This window comes from Diabrotica undecimpunctata, chromosome 3 (assembly GCF_040954645.1).
Source record: "Diabrotica undecimpunctata isolate CICGRU chromosome 3, icDiaUnde3, whole genome shotgun sequence".
Classification (NCBI taxonomy): Eukaryota; Metazoa; Arthropoda; class Insecta; order Coleoptera; family Chrysomelidae; genus Diabrotica; species Diabrotica undecimpunctata.
Window position 1 is genome coordinate 46,359,540 of NC_092805.1, and position 24,412 is coordinate 46,383,951.

The following is a 24,412-nucleotide window of genomic DNA, read 5'->3' on the forward strand; positions in this document are numbered from 1 at the left end:
TTGACCGATAAATTTTCATGAAAATGCCCCATTGTTGAAACTAAGTATTCATTAAATCCATAAGCGGTCGTAGTTTAGACATTTTATCAATTTTGTTGAGTTTAGTATTCTCAGCCAAATGTATATACTTTTTAATTTCTGTTAACCTATTTCTGCTCATTGCATAAAAATAAATGGAACATTAAGATCTTCATCCAAATTCCAATACCTCCCTTCACGGGGTAATTTATGGTACCCGGTAAAAAGAAGAATTCCAACAAAAATTTTGATCTCGTCCTTTGTAATTATAAAATGATGATTATTGGAGGCTGTTGCGTACAGATTGGTTTGCTCTACAATAAGATTTACAACTTCATCATCAAATAACTTTTTAAAAACTTGTAACGTAGTTAGTTCTGCAAGCTCAGCTTTTACCTTTTCCATTCCATTGGTGCCATTTATGCTCGTATTCACTGTTTTACGACACCATTTGGGATCTCCTGGCTTCTTCAGTTCTTTTTTGAAAGTTTGTCAGCTGTCAGTTCCCTCTTTAATGATTTTATTCGTTTGGACAATGGAATGTCATCATCTATTTCATCCAGGTCATCTCTATTATCGAAATTATCGTAGGTAGGATCATCTACCGTTCTATAGTCATCCTCGTCTTCGGACTCGTCAATAATAACTTCAAGTTCTCCAGGAACATCGTTAGGAATTTGGGTTGTTATCAAATCATCTTCATCAAACTCCGTTTGGTAGTCAACATTTGGTGGAATTATTACCAGATCTATTTCAGCACTATTGGTAATCTTTACACTTTCAATATCATTTACAGCTGCTACAAGCGTTTGATACCTTTTTCCATAAAATGCAAACGTGGTTATTTCAGGAAGACTCATCGTAGAATTTCAGACTCAAAAAAATATATATTATATATTTTTCTTTTGCCCAATGTACATAAGCAGGTATAAAGAAGTTTAGGCTGTTAAATCTCCGATGTAAAACAAATATGTAACAAAATTATATTCTCACAATATTCTTACACATATAATAAAACAAATTTTAGGCATGCAACAAAATAAATTCATGAATACAAAACGTTATTGATAAAAATGTTTACGTACCAAAATTTAACCTCAAATCACAACTACAATGGCTTTTTCAAAGTGCTGTATCTTAAAACCACAGTAAAAGTAATCTGTTACACCGTCTGAGAGATGAAACTATGCAGAAGCGTCTTGTGTCCCAGATATTGAGATTTTCAACCATAGATGGCGTCAGCAGAAACTATATTTAGGAAATATATTTATATTATTAGAAATTATATTTGCCGTACCCATGCAGGTACGCTGGGCGTTAATGGGTTAACTGCATTCTGGTAATCACTTCTTATCACGATGTTATATTTTCACAATAAGGTGAATAACTCTTTTCTGATTATTTGCCATTGTCCGTTAATTTTTATCAGTTCACTTTTGGTTAAATTTTTTACTTGCGAAAAACAATACTATACTTTTCGTTGTATCAAAGACTAAATTACCACCATTAATTTCAAATCATTACCTAAGCCAACCATTAATAATTCCTAATACCTATTTTTATCCGTACCAGCGAGGTATAGACATTCTGGGATAATGCAAACCAAAAATCGCTCTCTTGACAATTGGCTCCCGTATACAACACACGTTCTTTTCGCAACTATCTCTGATTTTCGTGCCCGTAATGAATAAACGTGTTTTTTTCCAATTTTTAAAATTAGTAATTACTATTTAAATAAAAATAAGCCACAATTAAAGGTTAAAGTACGTTTATTGACGTTTTAAGTTCCACTTCGGAAATCGTTCTCAACATACAAACATTAGTAAATTGTAATCTAATTGAAGACTCCAGGGGAACAACCCTGTCATTAATGCAAAGCTGATTTTGAGAAAAATAAATTTGAAAGTTGACCAACTTTAAAGAACCTTTAAAAACGATTTAAAAAATACAAAAATTTTGTTTTTGGACCAATAACTATGCAGATTCAAAATAAGTTTCCCGGATAAGCATTTTTCAAGCTATTCAATGATATTTTATACCCTCTTTTACCTCTAAAAAAACAATGGAGAGAATGAAATATTTTGAAGAATGCAAAAACCTATTTTATTATCCGCAAACTACACAAAAACTTTCTTTGTACAATTATTTGTAAACTGCGTACTTATCTACTAGGTTTTAAATCAAATTTACCCGACATTTACGAAAAAAAAAAAGGTTTTTACGAACAAAAAATACAGTTCCAAAAAATATTGTGGAAGTCGCTGAAGTTGATTATTGGCGGATTTCCTGGTCATCTTCTGAGTTTTTAGCGTCAATGGGAGAGTCGTCGATGTAAATGTTGCCGTCGTCGTCTTCTGACGTAAGTCCATCCGACCTCAAGCTTTAGTAAAAACGCCTTGCTTCAGGGTTATCCAAAAATTGTGCCAAGTGAAGCAGATCTTTGAGTCTGGCTGCTTTAATAGGGATTGTCCCATCGTATGATCTTTTCAGTTCCACGACTGGCTTTAAAGCTTTCTGTTTCCTTTTTTTCGAAGTCTTCGACAAAGTTTTCGTAGGTGGCAGTGGAACCAATAATGAAGAGCTTTTGTACGAGCCAGAGTACGTGGATTGTAAACCAAGGTAAACCAAATTCTTGCTGGTGGCACTTATTTTGAGGACTCTTATTGGTCTGGTGGGGAAAGGACACGTCTTTCTTAGGTAAATGGACGACAGATGTTCAGTTCAACTTTGAAAGATGTCTAGGTCCAAGCCACAATCTACCACTTGGAAATTAGTCGGCTTCACGCGGGCGTGCCTGAATACATCTCTCCAGTCCTCATGAGTTTCAGTGTGTGACTTTTGTTTGATAGTACTCATGTCACGGTCGCACTCCAAGTACGAGTGGCCTCGAATCGGGAAAACAACCTTGATATTTTCCAACTTTCCTTCTTTGGTTACCAAATTCTGCAAAAACCTTATTAACGTGAAATGTTTGTTTTGCCCTCCGCAAGAGTCGCAAAATATCGTAAGTTCCTTCACCGTTGGGGGCAAAATGTTGCATACGAAATGATGCAACATTCTTTGACTCCTTTTTTTTGCTACAGACTCGTCGTACATGTAAAAAATAGCCTGTTGAGTAGACAGTACATGAATGTTAAAACTGATGAAGTTAAGTTGACGATTGTAGTAGATGTCATTAGTAGTTATGTTTGGGCAAGGTAAATTTTTTTGGTAATCCATGGCAATTTCTTCAAAAGATGCCGACTTCATTGCCTTCTTTCGGCAAAATCTCTTCAATTGATAGAAACGTTCACTTTTCTTTAGGTGTATTTCCCTATTTCTCAACTTCACAGATAATTGGGGTCTGTTCTGAACAGGTCTTTTGCTTTCAATATGTAAATCTCAGACTTTAGGGAGTCACATGTGCTGCAAGTATCCTTGCGAAGGATAGCCGAAGGAGATGTTCAATTCATTTTTTAAATATTCACGAAAGGATTCATACGATACTCCATTTTCTGGATACTGATCCGTGTACATTCTGTGCAGCTTTGTAATGTTGAGTTCTTTAGGTAGTTATATTTGTTCCGTTTTCTATAGAGAATGGTGTGACTTTCTCCCTCTCAGTGACTTCAGAAATGTGTACATTTTTTCTTAGCGAAAGAACTCTGTAGGCAAAGGAAGCTGTGTTGTACTTAGTTTGATTTTCATTTTTCCCTCTTCGCATTACCGGCAACACACTAATGAGACCGCCTAAATACGAATTATGTTTATTTAAATCCCCCATCGCATTGAACTCGCGAATGATTCTTTTGCGCTGATCCTCAGGAACTGCTTCAAAACATCTTGCAACAACAATCCGGCCGAGTTCATGGCTCACAGCTCTCAACACTTTCATCACATCTGTTACTCTACCTGTTTTCTTTTGCTTCTTGCTGGTTGAGGGCTTCGTCTCATCACCACTATCACTCCACTTTCCATCATCGCTGTTTATTTTCACAAAAATACGAAACGCACAATACGGTAACAGGTTAACAATACGGTACTGAGCGCGGAAGAACTAATACTAGTGTCTAGCCCCCGGTATGCAACTTTAACAAAGATCCTGCGTGTTTGCGATGTGCATTTAAACTGCAATGACGGGGTTCTTCAATGAGAATTCAAACCAGCAAAAATTTGTGCCATAGATCTTGTTTCTACATCTTTTACATGCCGCAGCCAGAGCGCCTGTCCTCTCATAAACGCTTCATTAACGATTAAAAAACAATATTATAAAATTAAATAAGCCCAAAATACTTATTGGAAAATGATAAAAGAAGGTTTAAACTTCAATTTAGATCATTGGTGAATTCAAAAATAATATTTTTTAGGTGTATTTTTGAGTCTTAAAAATCGTAATTTTGCGTTTTTTTCATTTTTAAATTGTTTAACTTGAAAACGATCAAGTTTACAGAAAAATCACAACTGAAAAGATTTATTGTTACAATTTGTTTAAAAAAATTTGAAAAATTCTCGAACCTCCTGAAACTTATTTTGGGGCATTTCATAATAGTAATTATGCCAAAAAATATCATGAGAATATTTTTCCGCACAAACCCGAGCTTTTTGTCTTGTCTAGGCAAAAATATACATACGAGGTCTGGCTATTAAATAACGTGACTGCGCACGCAGAAGGCGTCCTAGAGGGGGAGAGAGGGAAACGAATGCAGCATTATATAGCTGGAAGTGTCTACTCTTTCAGTACGACACGTTTTTGTCACTGTAGTAGTATTTTTTCTGTAGAGGTTAGAAAAGAACGTGTTTTTTTTCTCGTGCCAATAACAATGTGTGACGAAAAACATGAGCAACGGATTAATGTGAAATTTCTCGTTAAATAAAAAAAAACTAAAACTGAGTGCTATAATTTGTTGAAAGAAGCCTATATGGTGGGAATTCTCTATCTCGTGCACGTGTTTTTAAATGGTATCAACGGTTTTCTTAATTCTGAGAGAGCGATGAAGATGACCAACGTCCGGGTCGACCTGTCTCTGTTTCAACTCCGCAAATAGTGACCAATATAAATAAAATTGTGCGCGGAGATGACCATTCGGATGATTGCTGAGACTGTAAACGCCGATAACGAAACTGTTAGAAAAATTTTACAGGACGAATTGAACATGAAGAAAGTCTGTGCGAAGTTGGTCCCAAAAAATTTAACCCCTAACCAAAAGCTCGTCCGTCAACAGATCTGCTCAGATTTTCTTGAGAGGTTACATGAATAGCCTGAATTAGCCATGATAAAACCTTGATATTCAAATACGATGTTGAAACTAAGCGACAATCTATGCACTGGAAAACTCGTGCATCGCCAAGAATGAAAAAAGCAAGGATGTCGAAATCAAAATTTAAAGCTATTCTTATCGTTTTTTTCGACATTAACGGCATCGTGATGAATGGGCTCCAGAGGGTCAAACTCTAAATCAAACTTGCTATTTGATAGTTTTGGCAACGCTGCGAGAGCGAGTTCGTAAGAAACGCCGGAGTTGCGGAAAAACAAGCCGTGGATCTTGCACCAGGACAACGCACCTGCCCATTCCAGTGCTCGAACACTGGCCGTAATCGTCTGATTTAGCACAATGTGACATTTTCCTGTTTCCGAAGATTAAGTCTGCCTTAAAAGGAATCCGGTTCGAGTCGATGGAAGAGGTGAAGCGAAAAACGGCGGAGCTCCTAAAAGCTCTAACAAAAGAAGACTTCCAGCATTGCTTTGATCAATGGAAAAAAACGAATGGAACGGTGTGTGGCGAGGGAAGGGGAATATATTGAAGGAGAGCATTCGATTGTAAAATTATTATTATAATAAAACTCTTTTTCATAAGCAGACTCTTAATTTAATAGCAATACCTCGTATATGTATTTCCCTTTTTGTGGATGGGTACTGTATGGCTTTCACGCTATTATATCAGCGTTTCTTCTTCTTTGTCATAATTCATTTATAATATTATTTATTTTATATATATTATAAATTTAATTATTAATTAATAATTATATTATATTATTAATTTGTAAATCACATTTTAATATAATATGTGTTAGATTGCCTATTTTGCCACAAGTACAGTTGGGAGTATTTGATAAACCGATTCCATGCATGTAAGATGGAGTACGAGCATGATTTGCTCTCAGCCTATTAATGATTATAAAATGTCGATTAGATTCTGTGTAGAACCATCTTTTTTAGGATATCTTAGTGTTACAATGATAAAAGTTTAAGCCAGTCTTACATTCTCTGTAATGTAAATGCCAATTATTTTTAAGTTTTTGTCTACTAACGGTGTCAATATCTGCAGCTGGAATTAAATTTTTGTTTACTTTTCTCCAAGCATATATTCTGATTTAGCCAAATTGTCAACGATCTCATTGCCTTTTATTCCCGAATGGCCCTTGATCCATGTAATTATTACATTTAATCCTAATTGTATAGTTTCATAAAACATTTAAGAATTATCAGTTCAATGTGGTTTATGTGTTTGACTGTTTGAATGTTGTTAAATCTGTCGACCACGCTTTTACTTTCAGTAAATATAACATAGTTGCTAGTCGAGTTCAGAACTACATACTGGAGAGCAAACATTATTGCCATCATTTCTGCTGTGTTTATTGAGTATTCACTGGGTAAGCTATACTGGTGATGGTAATTTTTATCTTTGTGGAACATTGCACAGCCCGTTCCATTTGCATCTTTTGACCCATCAGTTAAAATATACTGATAATTTGTCCATGTTTCTTTAATAATTATGTTAAACATATTTGGGAGTAAATGTGAGTTGAGGTAACATATTTGAACCTTTCTAGAAAATAGTGTTTTTGTCATTTCACCGTAGTAGGGCGGAATTTGGCTTTTATAGAGAATATCGTTATATTTTACTGTACTTCAGATAGCTTTCTACCATAAGTATAGATTTTTTAGTTCTCCAGTACCTATGAGTGAGGTCTAAAACTGATAGCTCATTAAGATCTTGAAGGTATTTACATTTTTTGGACATAATACGGACTGTAAATTTGTCGATAAAGAATTGGCGGTGTAAATGCAATGGAGGTTTCATCGCTTCATTTTCCATTATTTGGACTGCACTGGATTTTAAACAACCTAGGGTTAATCTCAGGCATGTATTTTTTTTTTGAACTTCAAGTTTGTTTAGATGTGTATTGGCCGCTGATCCTAATAAATGACAGTTATAGTCGAAAATCGGCCTGATCATGTTACGGTAAAACATCAAAGCAATATTTGGGTCTGCTTCCCAATTTGTTTTGCAGAAAGCTCTTAAAATGTTTATTGAGTTTTCTGATTTTTTTAACAATTTGATTAATGTGATCTTCCCAAAATATTCCCTATAGTACTTTAGTTGTGCCACTTTTCTTTCAAGCAAGCCTATTTTATCAGCGTAATTTTAATCTGTAGGTCATATAAATGCAATATTACGACTAAACCTTTATAAAAAATAATCAGGTCAATAACAAGAGGTTATAAAATAGAACAAACAGATATGGACTAATAATAAATACAATAATTCAGCACAAGTTTTTATATATTTTATTAAAAAATTTAATAATCTATTCTATTAGACCGTCGGATTTCAATGCTACGTTCAATCACAATTTTATTCCTTACGCCTTTTTGTGTACTAAAAATGTCATATAAGATGAGCAAAAAAAGGAAATTTAAAGTCTAACTTTTTTTTCGAACGTTCGTTGTTCTGAACATCGAACTTTCCTAATTTTCCGCTACTTTTCCAAGGTAAAACGTAAATTTTTTCGTTTTCACAACCTGTCGCTTTTTTTGCAGGTTACTTATCGTAAAAACTAACAAACTTTTAAGTGGTATGAAGGAGAAAATGACGGATATTGATCTATTAACATTACATATCATTAATAACCTTATTGCTCTAGCTTGTAGCCTATACCACAATTTTAAAAATAAATAAAATAAGTAAAATGGCATAAGGGTGACAAAAAAATTCAATTTTCACGAAGATTTCACTAGGAAACCGCACAGTTTTCACAAATGTTACACTCCTTGATTTCATCTTTTAGTAATCTCAATGGCAAGCAAGCAATTTAATTAAACCCAGCCTGTGAAAAATGTTCACCCCTAAGAATTACGTTCGGGTGTAACAATTCATTAGAGCGAGGTGTATTAACTCGAGTAAAAACAGGATTCACTCCACCACGCTCCAATGCTACAGGCTTTCCCCCTATAGCACTCTGATGCGCGATAGGGGCACAACTATCAGCCAAATGTTCTGCATGTGGAGGTCCTGGGTAATAGAACCCCAACATGGTTTTCTAACCGAATTCAAAACTCAGGACAGCGCATTGTCCCTATATTCGTGTTATCTTAATGTGGCTTATCCGCGAACTAAAATTGCTTACTTGGGCCTCGAGTCTCCGCTCTGAGCTAGGCTCAGTTCGGCGACGTGGTGCTCAAAGGGTTGGGCCCTACATGCCTGGGTTTTTAATGGTTTTTGTTAATATTTTTTTTTGTGGCTTGCGCCGGTTTTTGTTAGTAGTTTTTTAATTTTTTTGGTGGCCGAAGTCGCTTTTTTGTTGTTGTTTGGATTTTTTTGTAGGATGCCTGAAACTTAAAATCAGAATAAGTGCATATTAATATAATAAATTATCTACTTAAAATTGACTGGGTCCACGCTGTACGTTGCGATTGTCCACGAGTGTTATGAGCTACGAACTATCTTCATTGTTCGTTGTTGTTGTTTTTTGAAGTGTTTTCTCTCTGATGTTTTGTTTTTTCTCTGGTGTGATTGTTGATTTCCTCTCTAGAAATATAATTTTATTCTACTATTTGTTGTTTGGGTCTTTTGTGCTTCCATCTGTGGAAAGCGTCGTACCTCATTATCTCTCGCAAATCTCAAAGGCATAAGGGATAAAATTGTGACTAAACTTTTATTCAAATCCAAAGGCAACTCTCTAAATCTTCTATAAATTATTGGATATTATATAATATCCAGGGACAGTTGTTTTGAGTAATATGGACCTCTATAACAAGAAGCTATATGTATCCTGCAGTCAATTTTTTGGACTTAATCAATTATTAACAGATTAAGGTAAAAAACGGTAAATTTTTGCTTTTTTTGTCTATCAGCAAAAAGTAAAGCGTTTGAAACAAATTTGGGAAGAGAAAAAACTTATAAGTCATATAAAAACCTTCAAAATGGCGTTTTCTAAACGTTCTATCCTTATTTGTTGCTTAGAAAGTTGCAAAATAAGTTAAAAATATCGCTTTTTTTATAAATGTTAATAACTTTTTTTTAAATAAACTTATCACTTTTATATTACAGACAATGTTGGATCTTATGGTGCTTAAAATAAGATCAAAATTTCAAGTGAATCGGTCAAAGAGTTTGTTTAAAAGCTATTTAATTTGTTTATGCCAAATTAAATTTTTTGCAACAATATAAGTCAGAAAATTAAATAGATATATTAAAAATACGGATAGATTCTAAAAGAAGAATATTTATTCTATTAATATTATTTAACAAAAATGAGGAAAAATAATTTTAAATATTGTAAAATTTTTGTCAAAAACATATAATTTCCTTGTTTATAAAGAATTAAATAATTTTTTAACCATTGACTGCAAAAAACTTACTTTTTCATATTTGGACAGCCTAAATTTTTTTACAAATTTATAAAAAAAAAGTTGACCTAGGACATTTAGGGACGAAGTTAGTGCCTTTTTTTATAAATTGATAGCAGCTTTGTTTATAAAAATTAAGAGACCTTATTAGAGTCATCTGTTATAATATATTTTTTTAGGAATATTTGAGTTAATTTTTATTGTAAAAAATAAATATTTATGATTAATATATATACTTCTTCGTTAATAAACTTCGTAAATATTTTATTTATAATAGATAATATGAAAAAAAAAACAAATTATCCTATTCAATTATTTCTAAAAATATTGGTTTATGTAATGCTTGGAAAATAAATATACACAGATAAACTAGGTTTTATTTCTTGCTAAGCATGCTAGGCGTGTAGCTTTTGTCGAAAAAGTTCGATTTCATATCCACATGCTAAAACTTGTTTTATTCGATATTATTATGATGTCAATATGCTATGTTCAAAAGTTTTCCCAAAATTTTCCATGGCAATGTATTATTTACATATTATTAATAGGTTAAACATCAGATGTAAAAAAAACTAAACCTACAAGATAAAAACTTAAGTCAATTCGTTTAAAAATGCATAATTTCACTTTAATGTTATATTGCTAAAGTCCGTTTAAAATACCCATAAACAAATTGATATACCGTTGCGTTTTGGAATATAAAGACTTGATGAACGTCCAAACTTTAACGTTTTAAACACATTGTTTATTTCTTACCACAATCTTAATCTTATTTTAATCGGAAAAATATGATGTTGCAATATTACAGTATTATTTATATATTATTTAAATAATTAGGTAGTTAAATAAACTATCTAATTTGTTTAAACAATTTTTTTTTCAGTTTTATACACTTCTTTAAGAAACTTCGTAAATATTTTATTTATAATTGAATTTATGAAAAAAAAACAAATTATCCTATTCAATTATTTCTAAAAATATTGTTGGTTTATGTAATGCTTGGAAAATAAATAATCCCAGATAAGCTAGGTTTGTTAAGCATCCTAGGTGTGTAGCTTTTGTCGAAAAAGTTCGATTTCATATCCACATGCTGAAACTTGTTTTAATCGATATTATTATGATGTCAATATGCTATGCTCAAAAGTTTATCAAAAATTTTAAAATCCGTTTAAAATATATATAAACAAATTGATATACTGTTACGTTTTGGAATATATAGACTTGATGAACGTCCAAACTGTAACGTTTGAAACACATTGTTTATTTCTTACCACAATCTTAATCTTATTTTAATCGGAAGAATATGATGCTGCAATATTACAGTAAAAAGTTTAGCCAAGGTATACCACAGGAACTTGCTTAATATATAAAATAAAAAAATAAATAGTTCAAACACAAATGAAATTTTTTATTTATTGAAAACTTGTTATAAATAAACAGCTTCCCGTGGTAAACTTTGGGTTAACTTTTTACTGTCATGTTGTAGCATAATATTTATTCTTTCGATTAAAATAAGATTTAGCTTATGGGTAAAAAATAAACAATGTGTTTTGAAGGTTAAAGTTTGGATATGTGTCAAGTCCATCGAGTTAGAATCTATGAAGAGGGCATCACGTGACTAAAAACGACTTCACTTCGCCATACTGTTATGGTCGTTTTGACAGATCGTGTATGATTGTTTAGGTTTGTTGTTTTATGAATATTTTTAGTTTTATAATACTTTAATAAAAACTGTAATATTATATTGTGATAGTGCATAATAATGGTTTCTTGTTCTCAATGTAGTTGCAATAGCAAAAGCCATGTTAATAAAAAATGTTGAGAAATAACGTTCCACAGGTTTGTATACAAATATGTAAACAAAGTAAAGGCCCGTACTTCAGAGAATGAATTAATAGTATTCATAAAAAATCTTATAAATAAGGTAGAACGTGCTATTCTTAAGAATACTAAAAAATGTCTTCATCCTAAATATCTTAAAATTTCTTATTAACTACTGCAACATAATTATTTTTATTTCTACACAATATTTCCATTGTGATATTCGGCAGATATTCAATTTTGTATTTTTAATAACTTTTCTAACTTTGTTAATTGAACTAAATTTTTAAATGTCAGTTAATTTGTAGTTATCAAATATATAAGTTGTAAAACGAACGTATTTCTTTTATTTCATACCGTATATTCATTTTACCCTTTAAAATATTTATATTATTATCTCTTTCAGATACAACTTGACGTTATTTGACTGTATTAATTTATCTTTATGTATAATATGTCGTGTTTTTAGTGTTTACCGCGGGATAAATAAAGCATGGTTTATTTAAAATGTATTGCACTTTTTTAGATTATGATTAATTCTTCTGAATAGCTAGTCATATTTGTATAGTAGATTTAATATTATTGAGTCCGGCCCTGATCCCACCGCCATATTGGTATGATCGTTAGCAACACCTACTGACGCTGTTTTAATACACACGTTAATATGCTCATAGCTTCTCCATAGATTTGAACTCGATGGTCAAGTTTATATATCCCGAAACGCAATCATATATTAATTTGTTCATGAATATTTTAAACTGACTTATGCTGTATCAAATCAAAATGGACTTGCGCATTTTAAACCTATTTTGTAAACTTTCACCTCAAATTTTCTGTTTTTTAAATTCGATGTATAAGCTATTGAGAAATAGCCTCGAAAAACATTAAAATCTGCATTTTTAATTGCTAATTTGCATTTTAACTTTAAAGTAGGTATTTTACAAAAAAATACACGAATAATTCAAATTATTAAAAGAAAATAATTTTGAAGCAAAAAATATATTTCTTTATAATTTGTTTAAAAAGTGTTAAATAAATAAATAATATAAATAAATAAATAGGTTGCCATAAAAAAAATTTTATTGATGTTTTTTTCATAGAAGAAAATTTTCAATTTTTCTTTTAATTTTTTAGATTTTTTATTTTTAAAGAAATACTAGTAAGAACTTTAAAGTAGAAAGAATTGGATAGGATAGTTTGTTTTTTTTTTCATAAAATCTATTATAAATAAAATAATTACAAAGGTTATTAAAGAAGTATATATTAATCATACATATTTATTTTTTACAATAAAAATTACCTCAAATAATCCTAAAAAAATTTAAACTTAAAAAAATTGTTTAAACAAATTAGACGGTTTATTTAAGAAGCTAATTATTTTAATAATACATATTCGAAATGTACGCAAAAAGTAGATACAAATTAAAAAAAGAAACGTCGAAATCTATAAAGAAGAAACAGAGATACAGTTAAGAGCTCCTTCCCCCTCCTGCGCTCTCACTAGTTTCAAAGCGGACCAATTTTGAGGACCACAATTTTGAAGCTTTGTGAACGATTCCACTGTAAGACTATCTTTTTCGAATTTTTCACGTTAAAACGTTAAAGTATGTTCTTTCTGATGACCGTAATAAGGTCTCTTAATTGTTATAAACAAAGCGACTATCCATTTAAAAAAAAAACACTAACTTCGTCCCAAAGTGTCCTAGGTCAACTTTTCCCTTTTAAATTTGTACAAAAAATTCAGGCTGTCAAAAGTTAAAAAAATTAGTTTCTTGCAGTCAATGTTTAAAAAGTTATTCTAATTGTTTATAAGCAAAAAATTTACATGTGTTTGCTAAATTATTTTGCAATATTTGAAATTATTTTGCCTCATTTTTTTTTAAATAATAATAATAGAATAATTCCTCTTCTTTTAGAATTCATCCGTATATTTATTATACCTATTTAATTTTCTGACTTATGTTGTTGCAAAAAAATTTAATTTGGGATAAACAAATTAAATAACTTTTAAACTCTTTGACCGATCGACTTGAAATTTTGATTTTATTTTAAGCGCCACAAGACCCAACATTGTGTGTAATAGAAAGGTTAAAAGTTTATTTTAAAAAAAGTTATTAACATTTATAAAAAAATTGAAATTTTTGACTTATTTTGCAACTTTCTAAGTAACAGATAAGGATAGGAACATAGAAAACGCATTTTGAAGGTTTTTATATGACTTATAAGTTTCTTCCCTTCTCAAATTTGTTTCAAACGCTGATAGACGAAAAAAGCGAAAATTTACCGTTTTTTGACCTTAATTTGTTAATAATTAATTAAGTCCAAAAAATTGACTTCAGGAAACATATAGGTTCTTGTTATAGACTGTCACAAACAGGGTACTTTTTTTGCTTATTTCCCTGGTCTATTAGTCATTCATCGCAGACTGTGTCTTTTCCTTTAATAGCTTTACCTGAGCCAATACCAACTTTTTTTATTTAATAAATACCAGTAAAATCATTAAGAAAATTTTAATCTGATCAATCAATATGATCAATAAGCAACTTTTTTCTAACCTAGACTATTAATACGAACTTAAAACTAAGGGCAAACTCGTTAATATTCCTTAGGTTGTATTAATTTATTGCACAAATAATAACCTGTACCATAACTTGCACTATACTCTGCTTTTCACTTAACTAACTCAAAGGTAGTAACGACAACATCTTCAGTCTTCTAGCCAGATCCGTGATATCAAGGAGCTGAATGGCCCCAACATTGACATTGATTTGTTGAAGAAATTTTTTTGAAATTTTTCAATGATCTTATTAACATTATTTATTTCTAGATTCCTATGGAGATCAATATTCTTATAGTACCAAGCAGACAATGCTCCTTAGCAATTTGTTTTGGAATCGCCATATTATGTCTAAATTAGTCTTAATTACACTTTAATCTCACAGCTGGATGTCGTATGTCCATATAGGTTTTGGAATCCGTTTATATAAAAGTATTTTGTCGTATATTGACAGGGTGGATTGTCTTCCCAATAGCCAATAAATATTTTGTATTTGCTATTTAGTGGGCGCTCCGTAGTATAGCCTCTAACGTAATACAAAAAGATTTGGTTTTGATTTTACATTAACAGGTCCATGTTTTTTTCTTGTTTGTAAAATTAATGTACACTGACTTCATTTAATTTAATTTAAGTCACCAGCATTTAGTGCAGTTATTATGTCTGTTATAACACAGCTTTGCAGTTTTCTTGTTGCTTTTTCATAATCGTCACCTACGGCAAACACTATCTATCTGGGATATCACTACTATATAATAGGTACAGGATTAGTCCTATCACACTACCATATGATACACCTGCATTGATTTCTTTTAATTAAATTTAATTGAATTTAATTTAATTTAAACCCTAAAAACTCTATCTGACAGATATGATTTCAATAATTTTACGTATTTACTTGTCAAAATCCTGCTTAATTTATATTTACGTCCTATGTCCTTGTCCAATATCGACACACCTGTCAAAAGAAGGTATACAAAAATTTAAATATCATCCAGAAATCGTTCAATGTTTTATACTTTACCAATTGATGGGCAAAAGACAAATGTATATAAAAAATTATTTCTATCTACTTTATGCTTGGGTGAATTTTAAGAAAGTTCATAGGTTAAGAAAGCTAAACACAATATTCACGAGTCAAAGATGTCAGAAGAAACTACACAAAGCACTACGCAAAATGAATGGTTACAAGCAGTTTTTAAAGATGTTTTTAGGTGAGCTACCAAAACTGCCATCCCACTACTGCCTTAAAAGCTCAAGCAAATTATATTTAGACCAGACTGTTCGATCTATGGCAGCTTTATATTATAGCGAGTATCTGTTTAAGTGCAAAAATTAAAGCAAGCAGGCTATGAGTATATCACGGGTTTATTCACGAGAACATTTGAAGAGTTATAACATAAGAAAGGAACTTCTATATACCTGCTCAAAAAAGATAAATGTGACATTTGTTGCCAACATGATGTAAGGAACCTGGAAGAGGAGTCTTTTGTCAATCATGTTACTAAGAAGGAAAGAGCTAGGCAAGAAAAGAGACACCATGCTAGCTCAAGATGGATCAATCATCATTTTAATGATGGATTTACAAGCTGTTAACGTATGTCCCAGCCTTAACACAATTGCTGTATATTATAAAACAAAATTATGTTGCCGTAATTTCACCATAATGAATATAAAGACAAAACATGTTATGGGTTATTGGTTTAGAGAAATAGAAACTGCTTTATCCGCTTTTTCATTTAACTCTTTGATTGTGAACTATATTACACGGTTTACGGATAGCAACTTGCCACTTACAGTGTACATTGATGGTTGTACATTGATAGTAGAAATCAAATAATTGAACAAAAATACTTAGAACGTGGACATACTCAAATGGAGTGTGACTCCATTCACAGTCGAATAGAAACTAAAATTAAAGGACGTGATATATATCTGCCTTCTACTTTTTTTCTATTACTCATAAAGCTAGACAAAATCCCTATCCATATGAGGCCGAATGGGTAACTTACAATCGGTTTAAAGATTATTCTAAAAAGGAAAACCCGATGTATGCCAGCATACGACCAGGGAACAAAAATGTGACTGATATTAGAGCTATTAAACATATACCCGAAGGTGTTATTTTCTACAAACTCAACTTTGATGATTTATGGGTAGAACTACCGCAGCGTAAAAAAAGACATGAAATATGCCTGTTTGGCCCCAAATGAATTTGGAAAACAGAAAAATAAAAGCTCAGAAATGGAAACATCTTCAATATTTAAAAGCTGTTATTCCTCGTAATTGCCATTACTTTTACGATAATATCGAACATAATTAATTATTTCGTTTAAAATCTTTTTAATACGTACCGTTCGCGTCATAAAAAACTGGTACAACTCTTATAACCGAAAATCGTGTTTTTCAAGTTGTGTAAGATGAGCTTTTCACATGTGTCATTCTAATTTCGAAGGTAACGTTGCCAGTTCAACGAAAATATTATATCAAACCAGCTAAAAGCAGGGCTGTGCGACAGGTCGCAAGTTTTTAGTATATTAAAAACTAAAACAATATCGAGCATTCTCGATCAGTCAGTCAAATTTATATTTAAACATTTATTGAAACATACATCTTAAAAAATTCTATTAATTTTGAAATTTTCCATTATCTCAGTACCCATACATTGATTCGTGTTTTATTATAATTTATGAAAATATTTTAATTCAAAAATAATAATAGATAATAAATCTAGACATGACTTTAAATTATTATGTTTAATTTCAAATCGAGAGGCGTGATTGGTTTCTCATAAAGTGTAGCACAAAACTGTATTGAGTTGTGGAATACTACACTAAATATAACTCACTGGACAAATTTTAAATTTAATTTGAAATTAATAAAAAATGAATAATTTTTGCAATGAACAAGTGTGGAATTTAAATATATGTATTACAATTCGAAAAGTTAATATTTTGTCATAGCTCCATTATTATTATTCACTTCTTGGAATCTTCTGGGAACTGAGTTTATTAAATTTAGTGACAAATTTTCATCTTCGGCTAAGCTTTCCCAGGTTTTTTCAATGATGGTACATAAATGATCCCTGTTTCGGGGAACCACATTTAATTTTTGTATTTTGTTGATCATAAGTCTCCAAACGTTCTCTATTAGATTAATATCTGGACTTTTAGAGGGCCATGGAAGAGCTTCAATGCTATTTTCCATAAGGTAATCCCGTACATGGTGGGCTGTGTGGATTGAACAGTTGTCATGCTGGAAAATAAAATTATTGTTGGGGAAAATTTCCCTAACCGATGGCAACATCACATTATCTAATATATGTAAATAGGTTTCAGTATTGAATCGTCCTTCAACTTTCCAACACATTCCTAAACCTCCTCTATACTTCCAAGTCCTAACATTTACAGAGAACCGTCCGGACTTATCACTTGATAAAATATAGTTTTCGTTAAACCTATTTCGAGACGGTCTATAAACCCTAATATAGCCATCTTAATGAGACTGGAATACTTTTTCATCAGTAAAAATTACACGGTCCCAAAAAATAACTGGATCATTTAAAACGTAATTTGCAAATAGGATTCTACTTTGTTTATGTTCCTCGCTAAATTTGTATTTTCGGGCGGCTGCACAATTTTTTAAATCTGTTCTTCTAATTCTCCTTAATGCTGTAGGTATAGAAGCATTAAAGTTTGTATAAACTTTTGCTTGCCTTGCCGTATGGAAGGGATACGCTCTTAAATAATTAGTTAATGTTTCATCTTGTTGGGCTGTAGTAATAACTATTCTTCTACTCCCTCTCCTTATATCCAAAGTCTGCTCGTTTTCCCATTTGTTTTAATGTTGTGGATTGTGGTTTTGCTTCTATTTAACTCTTGAGCCAGTTGTCGAATAGACCAACCATCTTCTATTTTTGAAATTATTCTCGTTTTATCAAACTGACTTAACTGACGTGGCATCTTTAAAAATTCACTTTGACAAACTTGGCAAATCTGACTGATGGCAAGCAATATTTTTTATGTTTAATTTTTATGTTTAATCGTTCGGATACTTTCTGGAAGTTTTCACGGACTGATAACATCTGTAGATACTAAACCAACATTTTTCAGTTATAAGAGGATTTTTTAAGACAGACGATGATATCTTACTCCGCTTAATTTTATTCTCATTATCATTTATACACCGTAAATCATTTAATTTTGAAAAAAAATATGCATCTCAATGGGTAGGTAAATGTTTTTTGTTTACATTTTATACATAATAATGTAAAAAAGTAATATGTAAAAGATAAAATCTTTTAGCGAAAGCCGCTATCGCTTTATTAAATTAATTATTATTTGGCCATTTAATTTAAAAAAGTAATAGTCTATTTATAGATAAAACGGATTACAATTAGGGTGTAGATTCAACCTCCATAAGGAACATTACAGTGAGATATTGGATTATAATGTAATACGTTTTGAAAAGCATTTTTCGCCCCGGATATTTTATAGTTTATAATCTACGTAGGATAAAGTATAATTTTTATGTCTCATTTATCGTCTATGTAATAAATAATAAATTAATTTAGGTAGTTTGCCTGTTACTAAACTTATTGACATAACATATAGTCAACAATTTGTGTTCTGTAAGTAATTAAAGTATAAAATTACAGTAAATGCATTCCAATGTTCCCTGTGCCAATACCCTAAGTTTAAATATCGTTCAACATTTTGGACATTAACTCAATCCTCCCTCTGGTTATTAAATTTATTAGATACGGTTTTTTGTTGTTAATAATAAAAATAGTACCTATCTAAAAACTTTATACATTTTTGAACGTTATTTTTTACGTTTTACGTTTTATTTAAATTTACTGAAATTCCGTTATCTGTGATGGCAACAACGAATTGATTCATGAACCATTGTGTCCAGTCTGAACACAGGTTTACATTGGGAAAAAAAGTGTACCAGTGTTATATGGCGGGAAGTGTACGTTAGTTATAAATAAAACTTAATTTCGAAATAACTTTTTAATTCGATAAAATACTTAAACCACATTTTGTAATATCATTTGGCAGCAAATCATAGTAACCCGCCGTTAGGCCAAAATAATTTTGAAAATTATAAAAATTGAGTATTTTACAATATATAAGAATACCTCGATATTAAATCAATAATTATTTATTTGGTTTAACGATTTTCATATGCAGAGAATTTTTTATTCTCCTGTAAAAAAACCTATTTGTGGAATACGAGCTTTTGCATCTCAAGCGACGATATGCAACATTGTTAAGATTGTGATTCATTCACTAAAAAACTAAGCCGGTCCTGTGTGTGGCTGAACTCCACTGACGGCAGTGGCGCATTGAAAGAAGTGTGAAAACAACCACATGCGCAAAAAAAAAGACAGATGACTTTAGAACATTACATTTTTTGGTTACATTTAAGAAAGACATACATATTTTGTTAGAATTATATTAGTTTCATTAGTACATTCAGTAGTGTTAATACGATCTCAAATATAGTGCAATCACCAGTTTTTTTATTACTACAGTCCATCTATATTGATGTCAGAATTAACATTTGGTCCTTCGAGCCGGATAAAATTGGATTGCAGCTTGAGATTTGCACGTGGTTTATGGAATGGCGCCGGTAATACAAGTAGGTCAAATCCATTTTACCTAAATTCCTGTCGTTGTAGAGTTAATGCTGGTTCAATTTGCAGTCATTTAACAATTGTCTATACATATAATACAATATCAATTATCAATACAAAATCAAATATATAATACAATATCAATTCTACTTGTAAAGCTATTTTCAATGTTTTTTTTCCATTTAAATGTGTATGTTTTATTTCCATTTTTATTATTCTTTGAGTTTAATATTTCTATATTAAATACACATAGCTATTATAAGGGTATCTCACTATTATGTTCATGTATGATATCGAAAATTAAACCATTAAACACAGTTAAACGCAATTATAGTCATCTCAAATTCCTAAGGCAAAACAACAATAAAAAGTGATTATAAACAATTACAATTTCAATATTATTAACAGCTACTTCTTATTTGCTGTAATAAATATATTGGTTATAATTATAAAAGTTATCGATTTATTCATTGAGCTCTAATAAAGTTGGATCTATTACTATTATACACTAAATAATTATTCTGCATAAAAGAATACAGGATGGCCGCTAATTTAAATGCAAAGATACGGAAGCGTGGAGGTATTAAACATAAGCTAACTAAATTATTTCAAAACTATTTTGAACCATTATATAATCGATTTCTAACAAATCAAGAATTTGATAATAAAGAGATAATAGAATTAAAAATCAGATTAGGTAAAGTAGAATCATTAGAAACGGAATTTGAAGAGATTCAAGCCGTGATTGAGGACATTTGTCCAGACGATGAACTTGAGGCACAACGTGAAGATGCAGACATATTTTTAAACACTCTAATAGATTGTGTAGCTAGGACACAAGAGGTTGTTAAAAATATTGAAAGTAATTCAATTCCCCAAACCTTAGGGTCAGTTAATAATAATAGTCAATCTTTTAACGAAAATGCAATTAAATTACCACCCATTAAATGCCCTTCTTTTAATTGTGAATTTAGTAAATGGCTAGAATTCAAAGATACATTTGAAGCACTTTTTCATAACAACCTTACGCTTTCAGAAATTCAAAAATATCACTATTTAAGGTCATGCTTAGGTGAAGAAGCCTTGAAAATTATCCAAAGTTTAGAATTTGCAGCACATAATTACCAGGATGCCTGGCAGTTATTGTGTGACCGATTTGACAATAAAAGATTGTTAGTTAATAATCATTTAAAACATTTATTTGAACTTGAGTCCTTACCCAAAGAATCAGCAGTAGGGTTAAGAGCGCTTATTGATTATGTAAACAAGCATATTAGAGCGTTAAAAACATTGCAACTTCCTACTGAGCATTGGGATGCTATGATTGTTCATATGATTTCTTTAAAGCTAGATAAAAATACAAATCGGGAATGGGAACAATCACGTACAGATAAGATGTTGCCGAGTTTAGCTAGTTTTTTTGAGTTTTTGAAAAATAGAGCAGATTTTTTGGAAACAATAGAAACAAATAGCACTAGAGAAAATAAAGACGCGCGACTAAGTGGTCATAAAAGTAAAACACGTCATCATTCATTTTTAGCAGTTCAGAAAATACTTGGGAACTAAAATGTAATTATTGCAAACAAAAACATTCTATTTATACTTGTGACCAATTTTTAAAATTGTCAGTAGCTGAAAGATGGCACAAAATAAAACAATTGAAACTGTATACTAATTGTTTATGTCATGGCCATTTTAATACACACTGCCAGAAAGGAAACTGTAAGTTTTGTAAGGGTAAGCACAATTCATTATTACATCATAAGAAATCTAACTCCTTTAATAACAATTCTGCTGATAATCAAAACAATTCTGAGGATTTTGTTAACTCAGAATCTAAACAAAGTGATCAGTTCAATGGGTCATCCATTATTTGTGGCAATACTGTATTTAATGACAATTATGTTATTTTACCTACTGCAATTGTTGATGTTCAAGATAAGACAGGTAAATTTCACAAAGTCCAAGCCATCTTGGATGTTGGTAGTCAGTGTTCATTTATATCTGACAATTTGTGTAAAAAATTAAATTTGAAAACCACTCGCATTGATGTATCGGTATCTGGTATCGCTGGTATTAATTCTAATTTACGGTACAAATGTGAGGTACTAATAAAATCTAATATTCATAACTTTCAAACTGTCCTAAACTGTATCATTGTTGAAAGAATCTCAAGTAATTTACCATCTTGTAACTTCGATATTTCTAATTGGCACATTCCTGAAGGCATTGCACTTGCTAATCCTATGTTTAATTGTCCTAGAAATGTTGATCTATTAATTGGAGCGGATTTGTTTTGGGACATTGTACTAAATGAAAGAATAAACCTCGGTCGAAATCTACCTCATCTAGTTAATACTGTCTTTGGCTATGTAGTATCAGGTCCGATAAATATTCCTATGAAAAAAGAGGTTAATTGCAATTTTTTAATAAATGACGATCTTCAATAGTTCTGGTTTGTCGAGGAGATTCATCATGAACAGAAACAGATGTCACAGGAAGATTTGTTTTGTGAGGACTATTTCAATAAAACAGTTTCTCGAGATCCTTCTGGAAAATTTATTGTTCGTTTTCCACTAAAATTAGAAGCCACTCAATTAGGGGAATCAAAAAACTTAGCTGTTAAAAGACTGCTTTTTCAAGAGAAAAAATTGGAAAAGAATGATGTTTTAAAAAGCAAATACTCTAAATCTATGGATGAGTATTTAAACTTGCAACATATGAGGCAATTAACACAAAAGGAATCCAGTCAATTTCGATGTTTTTTACCCCATTTTGCTGTTTTCCGTGAAGACAGTCTTACTACTGACTTTAGGATTGTATTTGATGGTTCGGCTAAAACCGATTCTGGGATATCATTAAATGATATCCAATATACTGGGCCAGCCATTCAGAATGATATATTTAAAATTATGTTTAGGTTTAGACAGCACAAGTTTGTTGTAATTGCTGATGTGGAAAAAACGTACCGTCAAATTTTGATACACCCTGAAGAAAGATATTTACAAAACATTCTTTGGCGACAAAATCCTAATGAGGACCTTACACCATTTGAGTTGCAAATAGTTACTTATGGTACGACTAGTGCTCCCTATTTGGCCATAAAATGCATAAAACAATTAGCTTCTGACTATAAACATGATTACCCAATTGCTAGTGAATTGATTGACCGTGACATGTATGTAGATGATTTAATAACTGGCTTCACCAGTGAAGAACATGGAATAGAAATTTGTAATAAAATTTCGATGATATTAAAATCAGCTTCCTTTAAATTAAGAAAATGGCCTTCTAATAGCCAAGATATTTTAAAGGGTTTACAAGATACATCTGATGAGTTTAGTATATTGGAACTAGGAGAGAGTGATAGGCTTAAAACTTTAGGAATTCAATGGATTAGTAATACTGATGTATTAACATACAATGTTTCAACATCCAGTAATAAACAACCTAGTACTAAAAGAAGTTTACTCAGTAATATTGCTAAGATATATGACCCTTTAGGTTTAATAAGTCCATGTATTATTCTAGTTAAGATATTAATTCAAAAATTATGGTTGCTTGATTTAGATTGGGATGATGAACTACCACGAGACCTGCTCAACAAATGGGTAACATTTAAATCAAAATTGTCTGTTCTTAATAAAATAAATATTCCCAGGTATATTATGTGTGATAAAATAGTTCACATGGAGCTGCATGCCTTCAGTGATGCTAGCAAAGATGCTTATAGTGCAGTTTTATATGTTCGAACGGTTGATGAAAATGGAACAGTGTATGTCAGATTGCTATGTTCCAAAACCAGAGTGTCACCTATAAAAGTATTAACGGTTCCTAGATTAGAGTTATGTGGTGCTTTAGCATTAGCTCGCTTAGTCAATCAAGTGTCAAACGCACTTACATGTCAATGTAATGTTTTTTATTGGTGCGATTCTCAGATAGTATTGTGGTGGTTGAATACAGAGGCCAATAAACTACAAGTTTTTGTAAGCAATAGAGTCTCAGAAATTCAAACGCTGAGCAATATATCGAATTGGAGCTATGTCAATACTAAAGAAAATCCTGCTGATGTAGCATCTCGTGGCATGTATCCAGATGAACTATCCAATTGCAAGGTATGGTGGAATGGTCCCTCATTTTTATATGAAAAACCATTCTGGCCACGATTATTTCAAGCTGGAGATAACAAGGAGCTTCCAGAAATCCGTAAAATTTGTCACACGCTTGTTGTTACCGAACAATTATTATTGTTTCAACGGTTCTCCTCTCTTAATAGATTAAAACGGGTTTTTGCATATTGCTTACGCTTCATTACAAACCTAAAGGAACGTACAAGGACAAAAGGTCCTCTTAGCGTTCTAAAGATGGAAAACAGTATGTTATGTTTAACTAAATTAGCACAAAAGGAAAGTTTTAAAAATGAAATTTCTATTATTAGTCAACAAAAAAATTTGCCTCATAAACATAGGTTACTTTCTCTAAGTCCATTCTTAGATTCAAACAGTTTTCTGAGAGTAGGGGGTAGACTTAAAAATTCCTCTTTGTCATTTGATGAAAAGCATCCATATCTCCTAGATGGTAAACATTTATTCACTAAATTAATATTTCACGCCGAACATTTACGATTACAACATGCAGGTCCACAACTTTTATTGTTTTCAGTACGTGAGAAGTTCTGGGCGACTGCTGGCATGTGTCTTGCCAAGAAGGTGGTACGAAATTGCATACAATGTTTTAAAAATAAACCTAGACAAACCGCCTCAATCATGGC

At 31.4% G+C, this 24,412-nt stretch overlaps 2 protein-coding genes across 3 annotated transcripts in view; one reads left to right on the forward strand and one right to left on the reverse strand.

Moving 5' to 3' along the window:
* Ac78C (adenylyl cyclase 78C) overlaps positions 1-24,412 on the forward strand; it is a 757,610-nt gene that overhangs the window by 570,859 nt on the left and 162,339 nt on the right. The gene's annotated exons all lie outside the window — the stretch shown is intronic.
* The window catches only part of LOC140437892 (uncharacterized), a 77,047-nt gene that overhangs the window by 11,753 nt on the left and 40,882 nt on the right, over positions 1-24,412 (reverse strand). The window contains exons 3-4 of the mRNA XM_072527685.1: positions 3,690-3,980; positions 553-834 (exon numbers count right to left, since the gene is read on the reverse strand). Of these exons, the coding sequence (XP_072383786.1) occupies positions 553-834; positions 3,690-3,980 (573 nt within the window). The remainder of the gene's footprint in view (positions 1-552; positions 835-3,689; positions 3,981-24,412) is intronic.